This window comes from Carassius gibelio, chromosome A5 (assembly GCF_023724105.1).
Source record: "Carassius gibelio isolate Cgi1373 ecotype wild population from Czech Republic chromosome A5, carGib1.2-hapl.c, whole genome shotgun sequence".
In the NCBI taxonomy this organism is placed as follows: Eukaryota; Metazoa; Chordata; class Actinopteri; order Cypriniformes; family Cyprinidae; genus Carassius; species Carassius gibelio.
In genome coordinates, this window is record NC_068375.1 from 25,956,865 (window position 1) to 25,981,983 (window position 25,119).

The 25,119-nt window shown below is 39.4% G+C and overlaps 1 protein-coding gene across 1 annotated transcript; it reads right to left on the minus strand.

The window, feature by feature from the left end:
- Window positions 1-5,646: 5,646 nt before the first annotated feature.
- On the minus strand, window positions 5,647-15,907 carry LOC128006780 (myosin heavy chain, fast skeletal muscle-like). Its single transcript, XM_052592761.1, has 40 exons — window positions 15,862-15,907; window positions 15,224-15,442; window positions 14,990-15,133; window positions 14,749-14,905; window positions 14,612-14,639; window positions 14,393-14,504; window positions 14,152-14,244; window positions 13,951-14,014; window positions 13,765-13,863; window positions 13,555-13,658; window positions 13,334-13,472; window positions 13,103-13,221; window positions 12,832-12,981; window positions 12,582-12,752; window positions 12,189-12,489; window positions 12,002-12,069; window positions 11,834-11,921; window positions 11,619-11,736; window positions 11,411-11,534; window positions 11,170-11,306; window positions 10,824-11,079; window positions 10,489-10,731; window positions 10,215-10,391; window positions 9,982-10,127; window positions 9,809-9,899; window positions 9,316-9,705; window positions 9,112-9,238; window positions 8,820-8,938; window positions 8,542-8,738; window positions 8,278-8,461; window positions 8,003-8,168; window positions 7,795-7,919; window positions 7,394-7,702; window positions 7,074-7,277; window positions 6,863-6,988; window positions 6,607-6,777; window positions 6,326-6,430; window positions 6,159-6,254; window positions 5,899-6,030; window positions 5,647-5,764 (listed from the first exon to the last, which is right to left on the minus strand). Exons 2-40 carry the CDS (start codon window positions 15,428-15,430, stop codon window positions 5,750-5,752), a joined length of 5,802 nt encoding a protein of 1,933 aa, XP_052448721.1. The 5' UTR covers window positions 15,431-15,442; window positions 15,862-15,907; the 3' UTR covers window positions 5,647-5,749.
- Between the last annotated feature and the right edge of the window lie 9,212 nt (window positions 15,908-25,119).

The following is a 25,119-nucleotide window of genomic DNA, read 5'->3' on the forward strand; positions in this document are numbered from 1 at the left end:
AAATCCCAGGCACCCAGCATCTCTTTCAATCCTTGAGCAATCGCATCCCCGGTATGATCTTGCGGAAAATAGGACGTTTGCAAGCATCTGGTTTTGAGTTGAAACTCGTCATCAATGTAATGAACATTGAGGCTCATATATGGTTCCATAGTTCTACTCGACCATAAATCAGTCGTGGTGGAATAGAACTCAATTTTTTGCAGATCTGATTCAATGCTTTCCCGGCATTTTGAATAAAGCGAAGGCAGCGCAACTTGAGAAAAATAATTGCGGGAGGGGATGACGTATCTCTTGTCCAGTGTGTTTATGAGTTTTTTAAACCCGCGCTGCAAACTGTATTAATCGGCACCATGTCTTTTGCAATGAAATGCGCGATCGCTTCAGTTATCTCGATCTGCTTTTGGGAACCTGCCGGGTACGGAGTAGCATTAAACTGTAAGGGAAACAGGTCAATTTAGCTCAAAGGGAATCATTTAAGATTTTAAAGGGAATTTGAACAGAATCACTGTTTCACGGCTGGTCACGGAGACGCGCCTGCGGTTCAGTGAACGAGCCGTTTAACATCAAATCTGTGCTGGATACTAATATCCAAACTATAGTGAAAACACTATCAATTAGCACAGTAACAAGATCGGCAGTTTAAGACATTAACTTGTAAGCACAAAACACAAGATACTTCTCTTTTCAATATGAATAAGGCTTTATTAGATAAATCTAAGACATGTAAACTAATCTAACACATAAACGCACGCACACACACATTGACACAAGTTGCAGGAAGGTCGAAAGTTAGGGAAAGATGAGTTTAAGAGAATGGAAATATGGAATCCCAAGTTTACAGCAATACGTTAAATTGCATAGACATGAACAACCATCAATCACGTAATTAGCGCTCGCACTGAGTTCCTCAATGGGGTTAAAATTATATTAGATACACCAGCACAACAAATATCTGGGAATACGTTGCCTTCGTTTGCTGTGAAAGGGACTCCAGTTGAAAGGGGTATCCCGGTGTCGCTGATTGGCTGGAAGTTCAGTTGGCTGAAGTGACGTCTTGGGGAGCCCGTGCTTGGGCGTTGGCTGAAGCTGGAGTTGTGTGGCTGGTTGGAGTTCAAACGCGCAGACGAGGTCGACGTTACAAGACTTAACTCAGAACACGAAACTCTCAAACGGAAAAGAAAAGAAAAGAAATAAAGTTTGACGAGACTAGGTGGTGTTCCTTCTCATCGTGGCATAGTAGCAGCAGGCAGGCACGCTGGAACCGCGCTCAAAGAACAGTGATGATTAACCGCATGGCTAGATTCTACAAGCTAAAGCTAGGTAGCAAAGCTACAAGCTAAAAGCTAAGAGCAGGCATGACTAATAGCATGACTGATAGCACGAGCAAGGCTGGAACTAAAAGCAGACTAAAAGCGAAATTACATCGTGTCCAAAGTATTTAAACTTCCTTGTTGGCCACCCCTCAAATGTTGCCTTGACCAATCAGATATGGTCTTGGGTCTGGGGTCATAAATCATTTGTTTATCTTACCAAGCATGTGGTTCTTGCCTCACAGGATCTAATTTTGGACATGATTCCTATAACACAATTATGATATATTTAACAAATAAATGATTGTCAGGACAATATCAAGCAAGAAAATTCGATTATGTCAATACTAGACATGACTATGTATCCTATAGTTATCAAAAGACATACACAATAAGTGATTATACATGATAGTCAAATGTGTGGGTTACACATAAATGAATATAGAGTTAAGCAATGGAACGATTCATTTAGAAGTCTTTTTTGTAGGGATGCACCGAAATTTCGGCCACCGAAAATTTTCGGCCGAAAATGGCCTTTTCGGTTTTCGGCCGATAGACTTTTATCACCGAAACAACACGGCCGAAATGTTGTGATGACGCAAACAGAAACCGCGACCTGAACGTGCAGACCACGAGCTCCCCGCGACATTCACTTAACACCAGTGAGAACATTCTCTCTCTTCGTATTCCTTTATTCGCAGTACTAAAACGTCTCCTAACAAAGAGATTAAGACGGACCACGAAGTAAAAACAAAGAAAAGTACTCTTATAGAGTCTGTTAGCACACGTCTCACTGAGATCTTGTCGGATCCTATGCACTTCATCGCGAATGTGCGTTGGAGACGGAGAAGCGGCAAGCGCAGGAGACAGATCAGAGCGCAGAAAAAAAAGACTCGTCTCTGCACCAGATGAGTGGCATGCACCATCGTTGTCTGATATGTTCAGTGGAATTCTGCAAGAAAGTGCCTCAAATAATAATAATACGTTGGCTATTTTGTTCTTTAGGCTACTATATATATATATACACACACACACACATACATAATATCAGATTGTGGCCATATTTATGCTAGATTTTCTGCTAGATTTCTGTTTTAATTTGATAAAAAATTTTATTTATGCCCTGGCCCTATTTAAATACACTCTCTCAAATATTTCTCAAATGTCAGGCAGATGACAAGCTCAACTGTTCAACAGCTAGATGGTTATCTGTCTGAAGTCTCCATCCCCAGAAGTGATAACAGTCTTGCCAACTGGAGAAGTGATGCACTTTCTAGTCCTACATAGAAACATTTCAAATGCACTTCACCTAAATGCACTTTGTTTTCATGAGTGAACTGTTCATTTTAAAACCTTTCTGCAGGCCAGTAGGCCTGTACATTATTATTAAATATACACGAGTGGGATAAATTTTTAGTTTGAATTTTATTTTATACTGTGCATTGTTGCAATGTGCTTAATACATATTTGCATCATTTGTAATTATGTATTTTTATGTATTTTTTTTTTTTTATAAGTTATGTAATTGTAATTATCTTTGAAACTTTAATATTAATTTATGCAATTGCAATGTCTTAATTTTAGTAAAGTTAGTACACGGTCATAGCAATAAATGCAATGGTACTAATAATTGGCATAATTTCTTTCGGTGTTTCGGTTTCGGTTTTCGGCCTTGGTTTTCTCTTTTTCGGCTTCGGCCAAGAATTTTCATTTCGGTGCATCACTACTTTTTTGAGTTCATTCTGGTCCATATCTATGTACAAGAATTTCAGTCTGGTTCTGCTAGGTGTGGGGGGGGGAAGTCAATGGGACTTGTGCAGTACTCTCATGGGTTTCCATGTGATGTCCAGCGTTGCATTTCAATTATGAACAACAAATTTGACAATCTCTTCTTCGAATTGAAATTGTAAATAAATGCTCTAGTGGTGTTCATGTTGAAAGCTGTTGTGTGAACAAGTTGGTTGGTAATCTGCTTGGTTCTTGTGGTACTAGAACTGATTTATGACTTCCTGAGGAATTCAGCTCATGTTTCAATGCACACAGCTCTGATAGACTCTTTAATTTGTCTGTTCGACTCATTTCTGCTACAAAACAAAGATTTCGTGATGGGTGTCTGTGTTGCTGTTCTCGCATCACTTGGCGCTTTTTTTTTTTTACGCTGAGACACTCCTCGTATTGCACTCTGTGGTTGAATTTTAAATGGTTGTATAAATTTGTGGTGTTGCTTGATGGTGCAGAAACAGTTGATCGACACAATTTACACAGTATAACACGCTGATCGACATCATCCCTGGTGAATCCGAAATAATTCTACACCACTGATGTTGCTTTTCTTTTCGGTTCTAATTGTGGATGAGCACTTTGCACGTTGTCGGAATCGGATGTTGCTCTATCAGCAGACATGATGAAATTAACATGACATGAGACGTATCAGTGGATAATCTGGTCGTTGATAATGACACGCCTACAGACTATTATTAAAAGTGGTGATTCGCCACTCACAACCTGACATGATCTAAACACGCCTCTTAAGCGCGCAGATTATTATTTTTTTTGTGTGTGTAATCGCGGCTTTGGACAATTACGTAATCGTGGCTTCTGTAATCGTGATCGCGATTAGAAATTCGATTAATTGTGCAGCCCTACTGTAAACACTCATGTAAGTGAAGTTAGGAGGGGCTGCTTCATTTAAGATTTTTGCACTGCAGCTGTCTTCTAGCCATGTTTCATTTAGAAACATAAAATGCAGATTGTTTGTGGTTATAAAGTCATTGATTAGAAATGATTTATTTTTTAGTGAGCGAATGTTTAAAAGTGCTAACTTGATGGCAGTGCTTTGTGTCTTTACATCAATCTTAGTTTGATGCATAATGGGCCGCAGATTAGATGAGTTTGCCCTTCGGCTTGAGAAGACCTTAGACTTTCTATCATGTCATAAAACTGAAATAGAGAAAGCTACAGGCACACTGGGTTCCCGTTTGTTCTGTGAATATTTGTGAATGTTGCTGCTATTATTGCGGGGACCCGACACATATCACTGAGAGCTGCTATCAGTTGTTTTTGGTTCACCTTCAGCAGATTGAGGGTTTGGGCCCAGTCGTTGTGGCAGCGGTCGGAGAGCTCTCATAGGAACAGGGCCCACAGGCTTTGGTGGTTGGGGGGCCTGCCGTATTTTTGTTGATATCTGCGGGCTAGCAGCGAATGAGTGGGAGAGTTTAGTCCCAACATACACCAATTCCTCCATTTTCTGTGAGAAGCACAGAAGTGGAGATGCTGGAGAGAGGGATAATGTGTCTGGTGAGATGGGCTGTGTCTCTGGTGTTTCCGGTGGCTGTGATGTGTTGTCCTGGCTTCCCTGGCTGTTTTCCAGAAAGTTGTCCTTGGGTGCTGAATCTTGTAGCTGTTTTGATACATCACAGTCAGTCTGTGAGGAGCTCTGTGGGCAGGGCTCAGCAGGGATAATGTCTATCAGCAGTGATTGTTTTGGCTGCATGGTGTTATCAGTGTCCTTGTGGGATATGTCAACCACATGATGACTCGGACCCGGTGTGTGTGTGCTGAATGGATTGACACACTCTGCTGAAGGATGACGGAGGGAGAAGTAGATATTGTCCTTAAACACTCTTGCACCAAGTTTGTTTGCAGACTGTTATACAAAGAAGAGGGGATGCCACACAGTGGTAAACATGACCTTGTCCCAACTTTTTGGAGATGTGTTAATGCCATGAAATTTAAAATCAATTTATTTTCCCTTAAAATAATAAGTTTTCTCAGTTTAAACATTTGATATGTCATATGTCTGAAATAAATGTTGAAATTTGAAACATCCACATCAGCAAAAACAGAAATTGCATTCTGTTTTTATTCACAATTTGCACAGTGTCCCAACTTTTTGGGAATCGGGTTTGTATGCTGAAACCATTAATGGACAGTTTTCCAGCTCAAAAGAGTCACTATTATGGCTTCCAATGTATTTATTCAACCACTCCACTTCTTCTGGAGCTTTTGCTATCATTGCAGAATTCCCACTCGTAAATTCCATTAAATAGTTAACTGTCTGCTTGTGACCACCTAAGTGTGAGTTCTTATAGACTGCTTAACTTTTCATTTAAACTTCCCTTTTTTCTTACGCGAATGGAGGTAACCTTTATGAACAAGATTTTTTTACATTCTTTGCAAGACTTATTTTGTCTTATTAAATTTATATTACTTATACTACAAGAATTATTACTTGACAATAATATTTCATTATATAAGTGATAATGTCATTTTTGTTTTATTAATTCATTAATTTATTTGAGAATAAAATTTATCTAAAGATCACTCCAAAACAAATATCTAGTGATCACAGATTTATTTCAAAAAGAATAGTAAATGTAAATCTACAGAACAATCATATTATATGACTTCAGTAGAGGCTTCCATCAGGTTTGAGGGTTTCACTCTTCTTTGGCCTGAGACAAAAAAAAGCACATACAGAAGTCATGTAAATAATAAGTACATTAGCTGAATACTGTATGTTTCTTCCCAGTAAGTGCAATAAATAATTTACTGTACTGAGTTCAGACTCTGCTATAATGCAACTGACCTTTCCAGCATCACGGCTCTTGGCTCTGAGCTTGTTGACTTGAGACTCAGCAATGTCAGCACGCTCCTCAGCCTCCTCCAGCTCATGCTGCACCTTCCTCAACTTGGACAGATGAGAGTTGGCTTGCTCCTCCTAAAGAGTACCAATTTGATCATGTTTGTTAACTAAGCTGTGGAACATCAGTGATATTGCACCAGTAAATAAATGACTAATTAATTAATAAAAATTAAAGGGTTTCCAGCTTATTAAATGTAACATACCGCCTCCTCAGCCTGTCTTTTGTAGCCTTTGACCTTCAACTGCAGCTTATCAACCAGATCCTGAAGTCTGTTGATGTTCTTCTTATCCTCCTCAGTCTACAAATAATAAAAAATATTTAATATATTTGTATGGATAAATCTGTGGAATTGGTCTGGTATGATCATACCTGATAAGACAGCTCTTTCACTCTCCTCTCATATTTACGGACACCCTTAACAGCATCAATTCCACGTCTCTGTTCTGCTTCAATTTCAGCCTCAAGCTCACGGACCTTTTAAAAGCACATAAAAGTTTTCAGACAAGTGTACACTCGAGTAGTTATTGCCTGTTAACTACTTTTGGAAGCTGAGATGGTGCTGTAATTTTAGGAACAAGTCTAAGCAACATCTTCAAGACATTTTATCCTTGAATGATATTTTAGATAAAAAAATTATTAAAAATCTTTACCCTACTCTCCAGTTTCTGGAGTTGTTTCTTTCCTCCCTTCATGGCCAGATTCTCAGCCTCATCCAGACGGTGCTGCAGGTCCTTCACTGTAACCTCCAGATTCTTCTTCATCCTCTCAAGGTGAGCACTGGTGTCCTGCTCCTTCTTCAGCTCTTCTGCCATCATTGCAGCCTTTTGCACAATTACACAAATTGATTAGATCCACATTTTTCAGGACACATGTCTTGTGAAACATTTGGCAACTACTGTTTCTCACATCAGTGATGGCCTTCTTGGCCTTCTCCTCTGCATTTCTTGCTTCCTGTACAGTATCGTCAACTTCACTCTGGATCTGAACAAGGTCAGCCTCAAGCTTCTTCTTGGTGTTCAGGAGACTTGTGTTCTGCAACATGAAAAGCAACAGCATGAACATTTTAAATGATGCTCTCAATTTCCTTAATTTCATTGTAAAAACAATATGCCCTTACCTGAGAGTGCAACAGTCCGACACGCTCACTGGCGTCCACCAGCTCTTGTTCAGCCACTTTGCGGCCTCTCTCTGTCTGCTCCAGAGCAGCTCTCAGCTCCTCAATCTCAGCTTGCATCAGAGTGTTTCTGCGCTCCACCATGGCCACCTGCTCCTTCATGTCTTCCTGTCCTCTCAGAGCATCATCAAGGTGCAGTTGGGCGTCCTGAACAGAACAATAGCTTTACAATAAACTAGCAGTGTGCTTTCTGTTGGTCTTTTCTAAACAAAGGTTAGATTATACAAACATAATGCAACTTAAAGTCTAAGAGAATCACTTACCTTGAGTTGTCCCTGAACGTTCCTGAGCTGTTTCTGGGCCTCAGCAGCCTGGCGATTGGCGTGGCTCAGCTGAATCTCCATCTCATTAAGGTCTCCCTCCATCTTCTTCTTGATTCTCAGGGCATCATTCCTGCTCCTGACCTCAGAGTCCAGAGTGCTCTGCATGGATTCAATGACTCTCTGGCTGTTCCTCTTGATCTGCTCCATCTCCTCATCCTTCTCTGCAAGCTTCCTGTCAACCTCACCCTTGACCTGGTTTAGCTCAAGCTGGACACGGAGAATCTTGGACTCCTCGTGCTCCAGAGTGCCCTATTAATAATAAAAACAAAATTTACATTTCAGAATGAACAACACAGTATAATGATTTTAGCAAAAATTAAAATGAATCTCCAGATACTCACTTCAGCTTCCTCCAGGGCGGTCTGAATCTCTGCCTTCTCAGTCTCCACTGTTTTTTTGGCCTTTTCCAGCTCATGGATGCTCTTACCTGTCTCACCTAACTGCTCTGTCAGATCTGAAATCTCCTCTGTACAAAGGAAAAATATAATCTGTGTCATTCTGAACATTCAGTAAATCATATATGTTTACTTCAATATGTTTCAATCTTACGCTGCAGATTCTTGTTCTCTCTCTTGAGGGTCTCCAGCTGATCCAGAGACTCCTCATAGGAGTTCTTCATCTTGAACAGCTCAGTGCTGAGTGAACGAGCCTCTTTCTGGGCTCCTTCCAGCTCTGCCTGACCTTCTTCATATTTCTGCTTCCATTCTGCCAGGACCTTTGATGAAGATATTTCAGGGTGAGGTTTGATAGCAACATGTTGATCAAAGTCCGTTCCAGAAATATTTAAAAAATGCTAATATTACATAATGATTTAAACATGTTACCTTGTCAAAGTTCCTCTGCTTCTTGTCAAGGTTTGCAGCCAAAGAGTTTGCTCTCTCCACATCAATCATGAGGTCCTCCACCTCACCCTGGAGTCTCTGTTTGGTCTTCTCCAGAGATGCACATTTGGAGTTCACAGCCTCAATTTGTTCCTCGGCCTCTTGAAGGCGCTGAGCCAGCTTCTTCCTGTTAGGAATTTGTGAACATTTTAACATGAAAGCCTTTTTCCATATAAGAACATTAATCAGCTCTTGTGATGTTCATACTTGGCCTCTTCAAGCTCCTCAGTGCGTTGGATGGCATCAGTTTCATATTTGGTTCTCCACTGAGCAACTTCACTGTTGGCCTTTGACATTCCCCGCTGCAGTTCAGCCTTTGCCTCCTGCTCTTCCTCAAACTGCTCACGGAGCAGGTCGCAGTCATGACGGGCTGATTGTACAGCATGGGCCAGTGCATTCTTAGCCTAGGAGACAAATACACTTAATATTAGCTTTGTTATATATTAAGTGGAAAATATGTGTTTGTACTGATCGTGCTGTATTACCTTAACCTCCTCTTCAATCTGCCTCTTAAGCTCCTCAATTTGCTGAGTGAAAGCTTGTTTGCCTCTGGTGAGCTGAGAAACCAGAGCCTCCTTCTCCTCCAGCTGACGGCCAAACTCACCTGTTTAGATTTAGATTCACTGTCAGACTGTGCAATATCTCTTTTAGTTAATATCAAAAAAACTTTTTAATATGAGCTCTAATAAGAGTCAGCAATTAATGATGAATAATTTAATACACCACACACTTACTGTTGAAGTGCTATTATTTTCATCATGATTGTCATTGCTTTACCATTTTCAGTTTGAAGTCTTGCTCTTTGAGCACTGAGGTCATTTATCTGGCGAATGTTCTCATCATTCTTGGACTTAATTTCACTAAGTTGGTCCTCAAGGGTGCGGCACATCTTCTCAAGATTAGCCTGCAAATACAGAAGTCATTAGATGTCTGAAAAACGTCAAGACATGTATTATATACTTTTCAAATAAAATTACCAACCTTTGCTTTGGCAACAGCCTCCATGTTGCTGGAGAGATCATCAATCTCCATTTTGTATTCACTCTTCTCTTTCTCAAGCTTCTGCTTGACGCGCTGGAGGTTGTCGATTTGCTCTCCCAGCTCGGCCACACTGTCTGCCTGCTTCTTACGGAGGGCTGCAGCAGTAGCTTCATGCTGGAGGGTGGACTCTTCAAGATCACGACGCAGCTTCTGGAATTCAGCTTCACGCTTCTTATTCATCTCGATCTGAGCAGCAGTGGCTCCTCCAGCCTCCTCAAGCCTCTCACTGATCTCCTCAAGTTCCCTGGAGAGATCAGCTCTCTGCTTCTCAACCTTGGCACGAGCAGCACGCTCAGCCTCAATCTCTTCCTCCAGTTCCTCAATGCGAGCCTACAGTGGCAAGTAATCAATGAAATCTTATTAATTTTTATGTCACCTTCAGCTTTAACAATATATATATATATATATATATATATATATATATAAGAAATACCTGAAGCTCCTTGATCTTCTTCTGGAGTTGAGCACCCAGAGATTGTTCATCTTCAATCTTGCTGAGCAGCTGGCTTGTTTCAAAGTCTTTCCTGTGGGTATTCAATAATAAGTGATTGTAAAACAATACCACAACAAAAAAGTTTTCAATAAAAGATTTAATGTTTTAATTACTTTTTAAGTTTCTCGTCAGATTGCTGCTTGTCATTCTCCAGGTCCATGATGGACTCTTGTGCTAATTTCAGGTCTCCTTCAAGCTTTCTCTTTGCTCTCTCAAGATCCATGCGGAGCTTCTTCTCTTGTTCAAGAGAGCCCTCAAGCTATGGGAAAATGATATATAAAATATGTTCAGGGCAAAAAAGCCTGTTAATTTAACATATTAATGACTTGTTTAATTAGGAACTCACATCATCAACTTGCTGCTCAAGTTTTGTCTTGGATTTGGTCAGGGTGTTGACTTTGTCCTCCTCTGCCTGAAGATCATCCAGGGTCTGCTGATGTGCCTCTTGGAGAGCTTTCTTCTCTTTTGTAAGTTTAGCAATGCTCTCATCCTGAGATGCCATTTCCTCAGTCAAGTTCTTGACCTGTGGGATTTTTTGTTCCAAATGAGCTTATTTTTTCCAACAATAAAGATTATATATAAACATATAAAATAAATATTAAATCTTATCTTAATCCAACCTTATTCTCAGTGGCGTGTTTCTCCTTTTCCACTTTAGCCAAGGTCAGCTCCAGGTCATCAATGTCTTTCTTTAGCTCAGAGCACTCATCCTCAAGTTTTCTCTTCTTGGCTGTCAGTTCAGCATTGATTTCTTCTTCATCCTCCAGTCTCTCAGTTGTCTCTTTGAGTTTAGCTTCAAGCTGGATTTTGCTCTTGATCAGACCCTCACACCTTTCCTCAGCATCTGAGAGATTCTCAGATTCCTGTTAGGAAAATAGTTTGCTATAATCACTGGAAACCACATTGCTATTTTTAATGGAGCCAAAATTCAGTTATTTCAATCAGGAAAACTCACAGAAGCCACTTGCAGCTGCAGATCATTTTTCTCTTGCAGCAGTGCCACCATCTTCTCTTCAAGCTCCTTCTTTTTGGCTTCAGCCTTGGCAAGATCTTCTTTGCATTTAGTAAAGTCCTCTTTCATGGTTGCCAGCTCCTTCTCAGTCTCAGCACTCTTCAGCAGAGGCTTAATCTTGTAGTAAACCTTCATCCATGGCCAATGTTTGACATTCATGAATGAGCGGATGTTGTATTGGATGGTGTAAATGGACTCCCTATGAATAATTCATAATTAAATTATATAATCATCATTATTAACCATTCACACAGTTATCATAGTCATCTTTCTTTATGACACTACTCACCTCCTCTCCATCATCTTCACAAACTCCCTCCTCATCACGTAACCACGGCAAAGAGCTTGAGTCATTGTGACCAGAGCAGCCAGTTTCTCATCACGCATCTCCTCAAGAGTACCCAGAAGACCAGCTTTGAAGAACACCTACATTTATACATAACAGCAAATCAAAGGATATTGATTTACCTGTATAGGCTTAATAATCATGAATAAGAAATCTTTGAAAGGCTGTAAAGTAGAATATGAACCTTTGTGTGTCCAAATCTGTACTGGTCATGATCGATATCTATGGATCCCAGGAGTTTCTCACAAGCCTTCTTGTTGTCAATAAACTGCCCTTCTGGGATTACACTGGCATTCAGCACCTTGTATCTGTGTTAAATTGATCAAAATTATTCATATTTTTTAATTAAGAGCCTCATATCGTAATTGGTGTTTTCACGTGTTCCCATTTACCTCTGCTTGAAGTCACCATAGAGGATTCTGCTGGGGAAGCCCTTTCTGCAGATTCTGATGCCCTCCAGCACACCGTTACACCTCAGCTGGTGGATAACCAGGAAGTTCTCCATCAGACCTGTAGGGAACCATTTACAACATGAGCTAGGTAAATTAAGATTAATACTGAATATTTTATTAATGCCAGAATATCTGTTAGCCCTTTAGTACTTTACCTGGAGTCTTGGACTCATTAGGAATCAGACAACGCACAAAGTGAGGGTGAGTGCTCCTCAAGTTGGTCATAAGCTTGCCCAAATTCTCCTGTGGGGAACAGAAAAGGGACATCATGCTTTGTTTTTTTTCCCCTCAAATACAGCAAATACAATTGCTGTGCGTCATACCCTGAACTGGGAGGACACAGTCTGCATGGAACCACCCTTCTTCTTTCCTCCCTTCTTGCCACCGGTTTCTATTGAGATAAAAATACAAATTAACACATAAAAATGCAAAAACAAGAAAGAAAGTGCAAAACTGAATGAAATGTTGGATAAATTAATGTCTTATATTAGTAACACTTTTTTTCATTACCTTCAACAACAGGTGGGTAGAGACTAGCCAGCAGTTTGACAGAAGACTTCTGGTAAAGCTGCACAACAGACTCATTCAGTGGATCCTTGTTCTTGTCCAACCAGCCAACAATGTTGTAGTCCACAGTTCCAGCGTAGTGGACCAGGGAGAAGTGGGCCTCAGCCTTGCCTTTGGCAGGCTTTGGTTTCTGGAAAGCATTGCACTTGCCAAGATGCTGATCATACAGCTTGTTCTTGAAGGAAGTGTCTGTAGCCTTGGGGAACATGCACTCCTCTTCAAGGATGGAGAAGATACCCATGGGCTGTTTATAAAAAAATGTTGTTTATTGCTACAAATGTGTAATTTTTGAGAATGGAAAATGGAAATTGATAGGTTCATAAACCAGTTAAAAACCTTCTCAATGAGCTCAATGCAAGCAGCCAAGTCCATCCCAAAGTCAATGAACTCCCAAACAATGCCCTCCTTCTTGTACTCCTCTTGTTCCAGCACAAACATGTGGTGGTTGAAAAACTGCTGCAGTTTCTCATTAGTGAAGTTGATGCACAGCTGCTCCATGCTGTTGAACTGCAGGAAGAAAAAACATTTACCGACTCCTGAATATGACACAGTTTGCCATGAGAAATGATAAAAGAATCATTCTTACATCAAAGATCTCAAAGCCAGCAATATCCAGCACACCAATGAAGAAATTTCTTTGTTGTTTTGTGTCCAACATCTGGTTGATACGAACGACCATCCACAAGAACATCCTCTCATAGATGGATTTGGACAAGGCGCTTACAGAGTTGTAAACCTGTAAGCAGAACAGAGTGAATATTTGAGTAAAAATGTTTGCTTTTTAAAGTAAATTGTCAGACTGACTGAAGATTTTCAGGTTGAATACAAGGACAAGCTAGAAATATGTTACTACATACCTGTGGCACGGTCTGGCCTTTGGTCACAAACTCATTTCCGACCTTGACTCTGGGGTAGCACAAAGCCTTGAGCATATCAGCAGAGTTCAAACCCAGAAGGTAGGCGATTTTATCAGCCTCTGTGATTTAGAACAAAATAATAAAAAAAAAAATATATATATATATAAAACATGGATCTCTCAAAACAAAGCAGTGTGTGTGATGACGAACATTGGTATTATTTAGTCTCACCCTCTGTGCCATCAGGCTCAGCCTGCTCCTCACGCTGCTTCTGCTTGAACTTCATGTTACCATGATGGAGCACAGCTCCAGTGAACTTGTAGATGCCCATCTTCTCCTCAGCAGTGAAGCCCAGAATGTCAATAGCAGACTGGAAATTACAGAGTAGAATAAGCTCATTGATCAGTCATAATTATATATAATATGTTCATATTCACACAGCATTGACTCACATCAGTAGCCATCAGCTCCTCTTTATCATCAATGCTTGCCACTGTGATCTGACCCTGACTGCACATGGGGAAGTCATAGGGGTTGGTGGTGATGAGCGTCATTTCTGTAAAACACACAGAGCATTTACTATTATTGTTGTTGTTGTTTTTAAGTATCTTACAATAATTATTATCAAGCATTGATACACTGAATGCAATATGTGCATCTACCAATCAGCTCAGGCTTGTGGTTGGTCATCATCTGGTAGAAGATGTGGTAGCCTCTCTCATCTGGAAGCTGGAATGTCACTCTAGACTTCTCCAGCAGATCTGTTGAGAGAATGTGTCACAATCATCTGAAGAGCGACAGACAAAGACAAACGTGCAGGATGGGTAAATGAAATCATGTCCACCTACATGTCTCAATGTCAGCACTAGCCAGTTTTCCTGATGTACCGAAGTGAATTCTGATGAATTTACCCTGTTTGAAGCAAAATAACCTTTGAGTTCCTACTGTGCAAAAGAAGCCAGCTTTTAAAACAGTTCATAAAAAAAACAATATAGAAAAATCACAATTGACCAACTGTGCTGTATGTAAATATAAAGTGGTGAACTTACAAAACGAGAGGAGTTGTCATTTCTCACAGTCTTGGCATTACCATAAGCCTCGAGCAGAGGATTGGCAGCAATAATCTGGTCTTCAAGAGAGCCCTGTGATGTTTGAAAGATTGTTATTAATTTTCTGTTTTATGTCTAAACACTGTTTGCAGGCATTTCTCAAACTCACATATCATGTATTGTGCGAGATGACTGTAATTCACAATCTTTCAGCATAATATATTTGTTTTGTATCTTATACCTGCATTTTGCCGGGAGTCTGCTCTTTCTTCTTATCACCCTGAACTGCAACTGTGGCAAAGTACTGGATGACACGTTTGGTGTTCACAGTCTTTCCAGCACCAGATTCTCCACTGGTTTATTAAAGATGAGAAGACAGAAGATGATAAAACTCATAGAAGTTACACAAGAGCAAAATAGAGCTGTTCTCAAAATCTCTAATAGTAGGCTAGATACATACGTGATCAGGACAGACTGGTTCTCTCTGTCTGTAAATCCAAAAGTAATAATGTTTCAGCAATTGTTTTATTTTAAAAAATTTACGTGAATTTGACATTCAACTTATAAATAATTCAGATCTTCTAAATCCGATCTTACCAGTCAGCATGAACTGATAGGCGTTGTCAGAGACAGAGAAGATGTGAGGTGGGGCCTCCATACGCTTTTTGCCTCTGTAGGCAGCCACCACTTCTGCATCATACACTGGGAGCCACTTGTAGGGATTCACAGTAGCGCAGAACAGTCCAGAGTAGGTCTGAAATGAGCAGAGACCTGGTCAGATTGCAACGAAACTGACAAAATGAACATCCGTGCTGTTTTACTTTGCTCCAGAACTTACGTAGATCATCCATGCGGCATAACGCTCTTTGAGGTTATACAGCACAGAGGGTTCATTGAGATGGGTCATCATGGCCATGTCCTCAATCTTGTCATACTTGGGAGGATTCATTGGGAAGACTTCGTCCTCTTTAACAACTTTCTCCTGTAAATTTCATACATTGGATTTCAGAAAGACCCGAAAAACATGTAAAATGAAATATGTTTTAGTTTTCATGGAATGTTAAAAATTCACCTCCTTAGTGTCATTCACAGTAACAGTGACTTTGGCACCGTCTTTGCTCTTGATGGTTCCCTTGACATACAGTTCTTTAACATCAACCACATAGCAGGCAGTCTTGGCATCGAATGGTTTGTTCTGAGCCTCGATTCTCTCCTTCTCAGGCTTCCGAAGGAAAACGGCAGCCTTGCCATAAATGGCCATCTCCGCGTCTGTACTCATGGTGACGGCTCACTGGTAATTAGACAGGGAAATTGCTGTGTTTTTAACTAATACATTTATAAAGCACCAAACACAAGATTAAAATATATTGTACACTGCTGATTCTCCAAAACTCCTTCATCTTGCCAGCAAATGTCAAACAAACTGCTTCACATTACTTACAGGAATGATAATTGAAATGTTGACATGAGATGTTAATCCCTCTACTATTTCTTACCCCCATATAACTGTATAAATCTATTTAAACAGACGAACACATTCATAAATCATTTTAAATTATTTTTTTCCCTATGATGTTTTTATTTTAAATGACAAAACTTTTAACCAAGATATCAAAAAGAAAGACTAATCTGTCATATAATAATGGGCTACATACACACAGATGAAAACAAACTGATCAACAAAAAGCAATGTAAGTGAAATCCACATACCTTCCCTTTCCTTGAGACCAGATAAAATTTCTTCAGCCCTGCGAGACAATTTAGATTTAAAATTGTATAAGTGATGAATTTAATAAACAGCAGACATTTTAAATCAATGCTGCTTTATTACAAACTACAGAGCAACAGATGTTTTGCTTCCACTTCAGGTTTGAAATGAAATGAAGAACAATTCCAATATGTGCTAATATAAACTGCAAAGCAACTTACCACCAACTGGCACTCCTGTCTATCCTGCTCTCCCCTACGCTTATATTGAGTCAAACTTGTACACTAAGCAGACACTAAATATAGACAGGCATTACAGTTTTAATTACTGTATATAGAAGCTGTCCATCCACAGTAAGGAACGCATAGAACAGCTTTATTAGAAATCTGTTCCAAAATAAAGAAATAAATAAAGTTGTCATTAATGGCTTAATATGAGCAGTCTATCATTAATTAATTAATTAATCAATTAGTTAATTAATCATTATTGTTGATTTTTATACATACACTTATATAGGATATATACACAAATAAATCATACATTATCTTGATAAGGGAATATCAAGGATTTTAAATGTAATTGAGTTACAAATTATTAATTATCATAGTAGACCTGCTTTAACAAAGAAATATAGAATACATGCACATAATTCCCTATATTTACGATCATTCATATGTACCATATATGTCTTGTGCTAAATTTACGACAAGATCAACACCATATATTGCATATTTGATTTAGCGTTTCTATTTGTGTAACACGCAAGCTGATGGTTGATGTGATAGCCAGACGGAGAAGAACTCTAACCCCAATGCTTACTGTGGTATCACTCATATTTACTGTCACTTAGTCGTCTGTAAACAATAATCGAATTGTCCTAGTAGATGTATTGACTAGTTGCTTAGATATGAAAATAATATCAGTTATCTTGCATGTGCTCGTTATACGCTACAGATGTTTAATTAGCCTACACAAAACGTGCCTCGACACGGACACTTCTCTGACGGATTCTGTGATGTCCAGGACAATAAGACCTGACCACAACATCTGCACAAAAATTGTTTGCACAAATTGATTCACATTTTTTAACTATACATGCTTTCTACATTTTATTGTTTTTATTTTAGATGAGCGTGGATGTGTGTGTAAGCAAGATGTAACGATATGGCATTCAGAAAATGATTAATTAGATTAGATTAATTCAAACTATGTCTTATTGAACGATTCATAACCGATGATTGATGGCTCCTATCGCGTTCTTGTTTCCGCGTGCATGTCGCGAAAGCAACCCAGTTTCACTTTTAACATACATTTTTATATTATTATAGATATACATTTCTGCGATACAAGGTGGCGCCAATATATCACAGTTAAATTCAGCAACAGGGGTGTGTGGGCAATGTCAGGCAGATGCTGCTCCAACTCAAATTTCAATGGCTCTATCCATTTTACATAACCCCTACTCTCAGAAAAAAATGGTAAAAATACAAAAGCTGTCACTGGGATGCTTAAGTAGCCTACTGATATTAGGGTGACCACCTGCTACTAAGCCCAAGGGGTGACAAGGGGTATGTTTCTGAGGGACAATGTGGGACACTGCCTTGCGCGGTGGTGCCCCCACCCCATGGGCAAACTCACTGATAGTGGTGTACCCATTTCTAGCACATACCACCTTACATGGTATATTAATAATGCCCTATTCCCCTAAACGTGTAATTGCTGATGTATGCTCATGAAAGAATTGACAGATGCACTTCCACTTACGATTTACTTTAACTATTTTATTTATTTTTCATTACAATTTATTCGCTTTAAATAAATTATAATATAAAATTATAGGATTAAAATGAATTGTAGTTGCTCAACACCACAGCAACAGTTAAAAAAAACTCTAGAGGTTCACGGAACGAGAAGGGGGAGAAAGGATGGTGAACTTGCATGTTAGTAAAGGCAGGCGCATGAAAAAAAAACCCAGTTTGAAACAGGACACACCTTCTCTTTTTTAATTGATGATGGCGGTGCCTCACTTTCTCCATTTTTCGAATTGGAAAGCATGCATCTTAAAGTTCCTTCCCAGTGCGTCTGGTATGCATGTGCGTGCGCTGTCATGACAACAACGAAAAAGTTGACAACAACCTAGTCAGCAGTTCAACTGAGGTGGGTTTGGCAATAGTAGCTTGCTGAACTGTCAAGTAATGTTCGTTTGGCTGCCTGGGGCTCGAGGATATAGAGCGAACAACTTTTTTTGAGCAAGCATTGATTATGCGTGACACAGTCTCAATTTGTGGGACGCATGAATTGGGCTTCAAACGCTGTGCGCGCACGCGCTACGCGGGACGGGTGGTCACCCTAACTGATACTCATGGTCGCCGTGATTTTACCAAGTAAGACATGTTCCTGGATCAACATCTTTTGATGATCCTGTATCAACATTATTGTCCAAAAATATAAACTTAACCCATTCGCTACCTCTAAACCTAACCTTGGTTGTAAGCCTAAAACAGATATTTCCTGAAAAGTTATTTCTCAATTCTGATTGGTTGATTGGAATGTTGTTCCAGGATCAACAAGGATGTTGATCCAGGAACATGTCGTACTTGGTGAAATCACACTCGCCTGATACCCATACAGAATTCACATAGATTGAAATATATTAATGATAAATACATTTTCGTATATTTCAATATCTTATATTTAAATTGAAGAAAATATATTTAAATATTTGATTATGTCCGCTTTTTAATATTTTTCACATATATTAAACATATATTTACATATATATCCTTTATATATAAATACATTTAGATATCAGACTATGTATATATATATTAATTTCTAATATTTGTTAACATATTACATTTATGTATATGTAAATATATTAGATTTCTATAAATGTAAATATATTTTACAAAATGTAAATATTCCATTAATGCTCCTTTTTATTGTACATTGCATATAAGTAAATACATTTACATGTTTTCACAGAATATATTCCCATTTACTCAAACTGTTTAAATAAATTTAATCTACATATATGTAAATGTTTTCATTCTATATAGATTATAATTTGCCCCAGAAATGTACTAATAATCTCAAGACAATGCAATTTAAAACAGCGACAATGTCAACTGAATTAACTTATTTATATAAAGAGTTTATCAACACCAGTTGAGCATGAACTTATGAATGCTCATGATGTTTCTGGCACATAAATAAAATATTATCCTTCTGTATGCATCCAGGCCAGGGTCAAAACATTATGCACAAATATGCAAGTCTTAGTAGGCATTCAACACATTGCATTTCAATATTTAAGAGCCATCATTAACCAACACATCATTTTAGAAAAAAAGAAAAGAAAAAAAAAGCAATATAACGCCTGGGATTCTTTCGTTGCAGGTTACATTGTTATGCCGGTAGGTGGCAGCCAGAGACCATCTTAATCAGTTATTTAACTACTGAAAGAATACTATGACAAAGATGGATATACAAATGTGCAGGGAATTGTGCTTCACACTGGTGCACTTATGAATAGATGTATTATAGCAAACCAAGTTTAATGAATCTCACACCTACATAAAGCATTATGGTCAATTTACAGTACCACAAAAACTATTATAAAAAACATGCTTATTTCATTTTGTTTGGACAGTGTGTTTAGCCTGTTGGATTATGGCGGTGTGAATGGGCTTTTAGCTGCTTTGGGGGAGAAAAAAAAACTGTAAAAGAAAAAAAGAGTATATATATATATATATATATATATATATATATATATATATATATAAATATATAGTGAAAAATGCATATGAAGTTGTTAAATAAACCTTTTCAGATTACCTGTGTTTCCTAATCCTATATCTCTGTCAGCAGCACCCATTAGAACTTCCCCTCTGTTTTAAAGTTTTTTTTTCTGATGCTCCTGAAATCACAGTATTTTTATCGATATTTGTTTACAATGAAAAATCAAGCCTTGTTTGAAATAGTTTCTGCCCATTTTAGCCTGCATTTAAGTTACGTCACCGATAGACTCTACATTGCAGAATTTTAATTCAAATTAATTAGCTTAATGTACTTCCATTTATCTATTGACAAATTACCAGCAAAACATTTTCAAAGCTATCAAAACCTCTCATCTACAGATAAAATGTTTAAAAGCCCAAACTTTCATTAATAAGAGCTCAAATTAGCCTACATCTTATAGTTAGCCTGTATTACGGTTGTGATGCTAACTGTCTTTTTCCGAAGCCTTGTGAAAAAGAAGTGCACTTATGTATACTTTAATAAAGTGTATTTATTGTGTAAATAATATATTTTCAAAAGAACACATAAATTCCAATACATTTTTTTTAGCCACTTAAGTACATGGTATTTGTAATGAATTTCAAATTAATCACATTTTAACGTTATATTAATGCAATAAGTTGTACTTTTGAGTGATTCTTTTTTTAGACCACATAAGTAGGACTTTTTAGTACATCTTTATATGTAAAATTTTATGTTCATAATTGCTTTCAGTCTCTTTAAAATATGGTTAAATTGTACTACTAATGTACTGAAAAGTAATTAATGTGAACTAAAATACACTATCAGTTAACAATATACTTAAGTGTGAATTAATGTAATGTTTTCAACCACAAATGCATATTATTTGTAGTTAATTTCTAAATTTATTACAGTTTAAAATTACATTAATATCAATTAGTTGAAATTGAGTGATATTTTTGTACCACTTAATTGGGAATTTAGTATATTTTATATGTACTTTTCATGGTAAATATGTATGTGGCGAGTGGGGCGGGGCCGAGAGCCGTGGGAATGGGGTGAGGCCAGGGAAGTTATTGGAAATGAGCGACACCTGCTCGACCCACCGGTCTCGAATCCCACGGAGGAGATGGAAGGATTTAAAATGGGAGCGATCACCAGGCCTGGATTTTAGTTTGTGTTTTGGTTTTGTTTGTGCGCGGCAGTCGGCTGCAAGGGACTGCCGCACTGTATTGTGTTTATTTTGATTATTAAAATATTATTTGATTGTCAGCCGGTTCCCGCCTCCTTCTTCCCGTGATCATAGAGTTTTATTATTACAATGTACTTCTGAATCAGAGATTAATGTCAACTAAATTTATTTCAATGTCATATCTGGCATGAAGTTGAAATTAAGTATATTTAAATAAAAATAAAATATCTCTAGTTACAATCAACACAAATGCAAATTGGAAAATCCTCTACATTTATTGACAAAACAATCTCTAAAACAAATACACGAAAATGCTTTTTGCTGATGCACAAGACAAACCCAACACTATACATAGTTGCAACACTTTTAACTCACTTATTAGAAAGAGTCCCAAGAGGACCGAAAGTTTTCTTCTACAATCTTACTCCAGAATTAGTGAATGCAAGTTTGACCTAATTAATTGATTAAAAAAAAAACTTCCCACTTGCTGGAAAGTGCTGTCTGTCAATTTCCCAGAAGTTCTCCATCGGCAGTAAACTTCATGTGTCATGAAGCTGCACACCATCTCTCCAGAGTCTGTGTGAACAGAATCCACGAAAGTCATAGTCAATAAAACATATCCTGTCATAACATTACCTCAGTCATCAGAGCAACATGTTAGTAGAATACTGGGTGATGTTCTTTCACATTTCTCATAAACAGCAGAATTCCACTGACCACACCATCTTCACTGACACTAGGCTTTAAAAATAGATCACATTTTTACAATCTAAAGGAATTAAATTATTTCCTTACTAAATGAATTATTTGTGAAGCCAATCACTCACAATGCAAATGCAATCACTTGCTCCACCAACTCTTTGGTTCCTTCACCCATCCTTCCCCACTGGGTACATGATCCAGGTCACTAAAAGTTGACAGATAAATACCAAGAACTGAAGTTGCTATCCTCACATAAAACATCTACTATATCTTCAGGATTCATGATCATAATCTTTTCATATTTGGTGTCATTTTTAAAGGTCTCTGTGCAATTGGTAAAATTGTCTCAATTTCACAGTAGTCATTTATATTATGAAAAATATTAGCCTTGAAGCAGATTGCTGCAGTGATGGATTCGCCTGAGATTAGGAGGGGAGATATAGCAGCCTTCAAGAAATTCTCTCTGCCTGTACAGTCACTTGAAGGTATGCTGCAGACATTAGGCCCAGACGGAGAAGTCGAGCTGAGATGCGGTCCTGGATACTCATACACTGCTCGACATGGCAGGATGTCTTCGATACGAGTCATGGTGTCAAGGATACAACAGCCCATCTGCCATCCGCACCCCAGGGCTGTCTGGCTACCGAGCCGAGGAGAGACACAGCAAACCCATAGCTACGGTCCTACAAGGGGCTGAGAGCCATATGTCAAACCAAGCAACTAGACAAGAAGGCCAGGATTCCTCCGCACTGAGACAGAAAGGCAAAGTGAAACCCTACTGTCCATATTATAGAGGAACAGAACACTTCCTCAATAAGTGTCCAGCTATTCAGAAACTCACCCGAGAGGAGGTCATAGAGTGGATCAAAGTCAACAAGAGATGCTGGAGATAGGGGAGAGCACAACAAGCAGCGCAATGTGATCAAGAGGCTCTGTAATATGTGCCAAGGAAAGCATTTAAGGGAATTGCATGATGTCAACACACGCTTAACAACCAAAAGCTGGAAGCTGTCTTGTAAGCAGCAGTACAGAAGTGTTTTACCTAGACAGACCATCGTCCTATGCCCGGTTTTTGTTGAAAGTCATCAGAGTTCTCCTGCTCAACAGAGACAAGTTACTAAACAATTACTCCATTTTGGACGATGGATCAGAGCGGACATTGCTCCTCCCTGAGGCAGTTGACAAACTGGGCCTGCATAAGAAGCCTGAAGATCAACAAAATTCGACAGGAGGTTCAAACCCTGAAGGGATCCGCTGTTTAATTCAAAATCTGATCCCCAACTAATCCCAAGAGAATTTACTAAATAGTGGAGGCCTTCACTTCACAACGCTTGGGTCTAACAGACCACTCCTACCCCATCACCAGTCTGAAGTAAGGTGAGGTAACAGCACCTGGCAGACCTCCCAATTGAGCCATTTGAAGACATCAAGCAACTTGTGCTGATTGGTGCAGACTACCCCCATCTTTTTACCTCTGTTGAACCTGTGAGACTTGGCCCTCCTGGAGGTCCGGTGGCAATTCGAACAAGGCTAGGATCGATGCTCCAAGGACCTGCACACCTTCTCCAGTGGGCCCTGAGTATCCAGCAGTGTCTCCTCACTGGTGTCTCATACCAGATGACAGAGCTAATGCAGAATTTGGAGAAGCTCTGCAAGATGGACATCTTGGTATACCTGAGTAGCAAACTGGCAGTGAGATCAAAATAGAATAAGGAAGCGCAAGAGCACTTGGAGACCAGGAAAAGGCAAGTACAGGTCGCAGGCATCCTTAGACATGCCATGCCCCTGCTAAGGAAGCAAGGCGTTTCCCAACTCAGAGCTCCCAAGGAAGTCATCCTACCCAGCCTCAGGAGTCTACAGAGATGCATGTCCCGGGATCCTCTACAAGCTGAAGAGTACTGTGTAGCGATTCAGTAGTTGGTGGAAGCAGGAGCAGTCAGGAGGATGGACCCAGATGAAGCCTCAACCACCAATGAAAATATCACTTGGTAAGTCATAACTGGAAGAGTCGTTTAGTCTTCAACTGCTCTTTTCAATTCCAAGGCTGAAGCCTCAACGACACCCTCCTTTCTGGACCAACACTGGGAGCCTCTTTTCTGGGAGTTTTATTATGCTTCAGGGAACATGCAGTGTCGCATAGTGGAGACAACAGAGGCATGTTACACCAGGTTCGGCTCTTACCAGAAGACCAGCCACTCCTCAGGTTCATCTGAAGGGACATAAAGTGCAATAACCCCCCTGAAGTCTTCTAGTGGCAGGTTCTACCATTTGGCACTGCTCACCTTCACCTTCCAGAGGCATTCAAGAGATTGTGTGCCCGGTGAAGGAATACAGAATTCGGTGGAGTGCTGTTTTTATGTGGATAACTGCCTCCAGAGTGTTCGACCGCAAATGAGGCCAAAGAACTGGTGGACAGACTCAGGGAGGTACTTGCTTCTGGAGGATTTGTTCTCAGACAGGATCTCCTGCATGCTATGGATTCTGACTCCTTCTAAATGAGTTCATTGCATGCCGTGGGAGTCCAGCAGAGCTCTATTCAGACCAGGGCACAAACTTTAAAGGAGGTGAGAAAGACCTTAGTGAATGGTTCAACAGTTTCAGGTTCTGACCTCAAACAACTCCTCACCAAGCAGAAGAATGATTTCCGCTTCATTCCCCCTGCATCTCCCCACTTCGGGGGTACATGGGAGAGGGAGATCAAGTCTGTTAAAACCGCTCTGTATACTGTCATTGGAGTCCAAACGGTCTCTGAGGAAGTACTGCTTACAGTGTTTCAAGAGGTTGAGGCTATATTGAACTCAAAAACGCTGGGTTACACTTCCTCCAGTGTTGCTGACTTGATGGCGTGACTCCTAAATGTCCTCTTAATGGGGTGGAGTGGTGCGTTACCACCAGTGGTGTACCCTAACAGTGAGGGACTGGTTCTTGTAACATGGTTGTTTATTTACAAAGTTCAGCGTTATAATGTTTATACTGTTATGAGTCATGGCGATAAATAAAATCCATGGATACGCTGTTATACAAAGTGTTTATACATCATTATGTTACTGTAAGAGGGGAGCAACCTATAGTTGTGTATGAATAATAATACTTGTAATAGTGGTTTCATTACAGTATCTTGCTATATATTTCATATTTCATTTCATATTATTTCAGAGAAACCACACCCTTCACCGCAGTCATTCATTTCATGCTTCAACTGATAAGCACCCAGCTCTCTCAAGGAGTCCAGACTCTTTAAAGACGATGCTTAAGTTTTACCTCTAACTGGCTCACGCCTCCCCTCATTTTCAGCAACCCATGTATGCTCACCTGCAACAGTCCCAGAATCCATCCTTGTCACTATCACTTTATCCACTTGGTGTCCAGTGCAGTCTCCAAGCTTCTTGGTCCACAGCTTGTTAGTAGACACGGACTGATTTGCATGTAGCTTGACTCCTCCTCTTAGTTGATCATATCACATCTGTAAAAATAATCCCGTTCAAACTGATACTTCACTCTGTGGTGTTCTGTTCAACACACCTGGTTCACTGCAATTCAAACTAGCCCTAAAAGTATCCGGTAGCTCTATGCTCTTTGTGTGTGTGTGTGTGTAGAAGGGTGG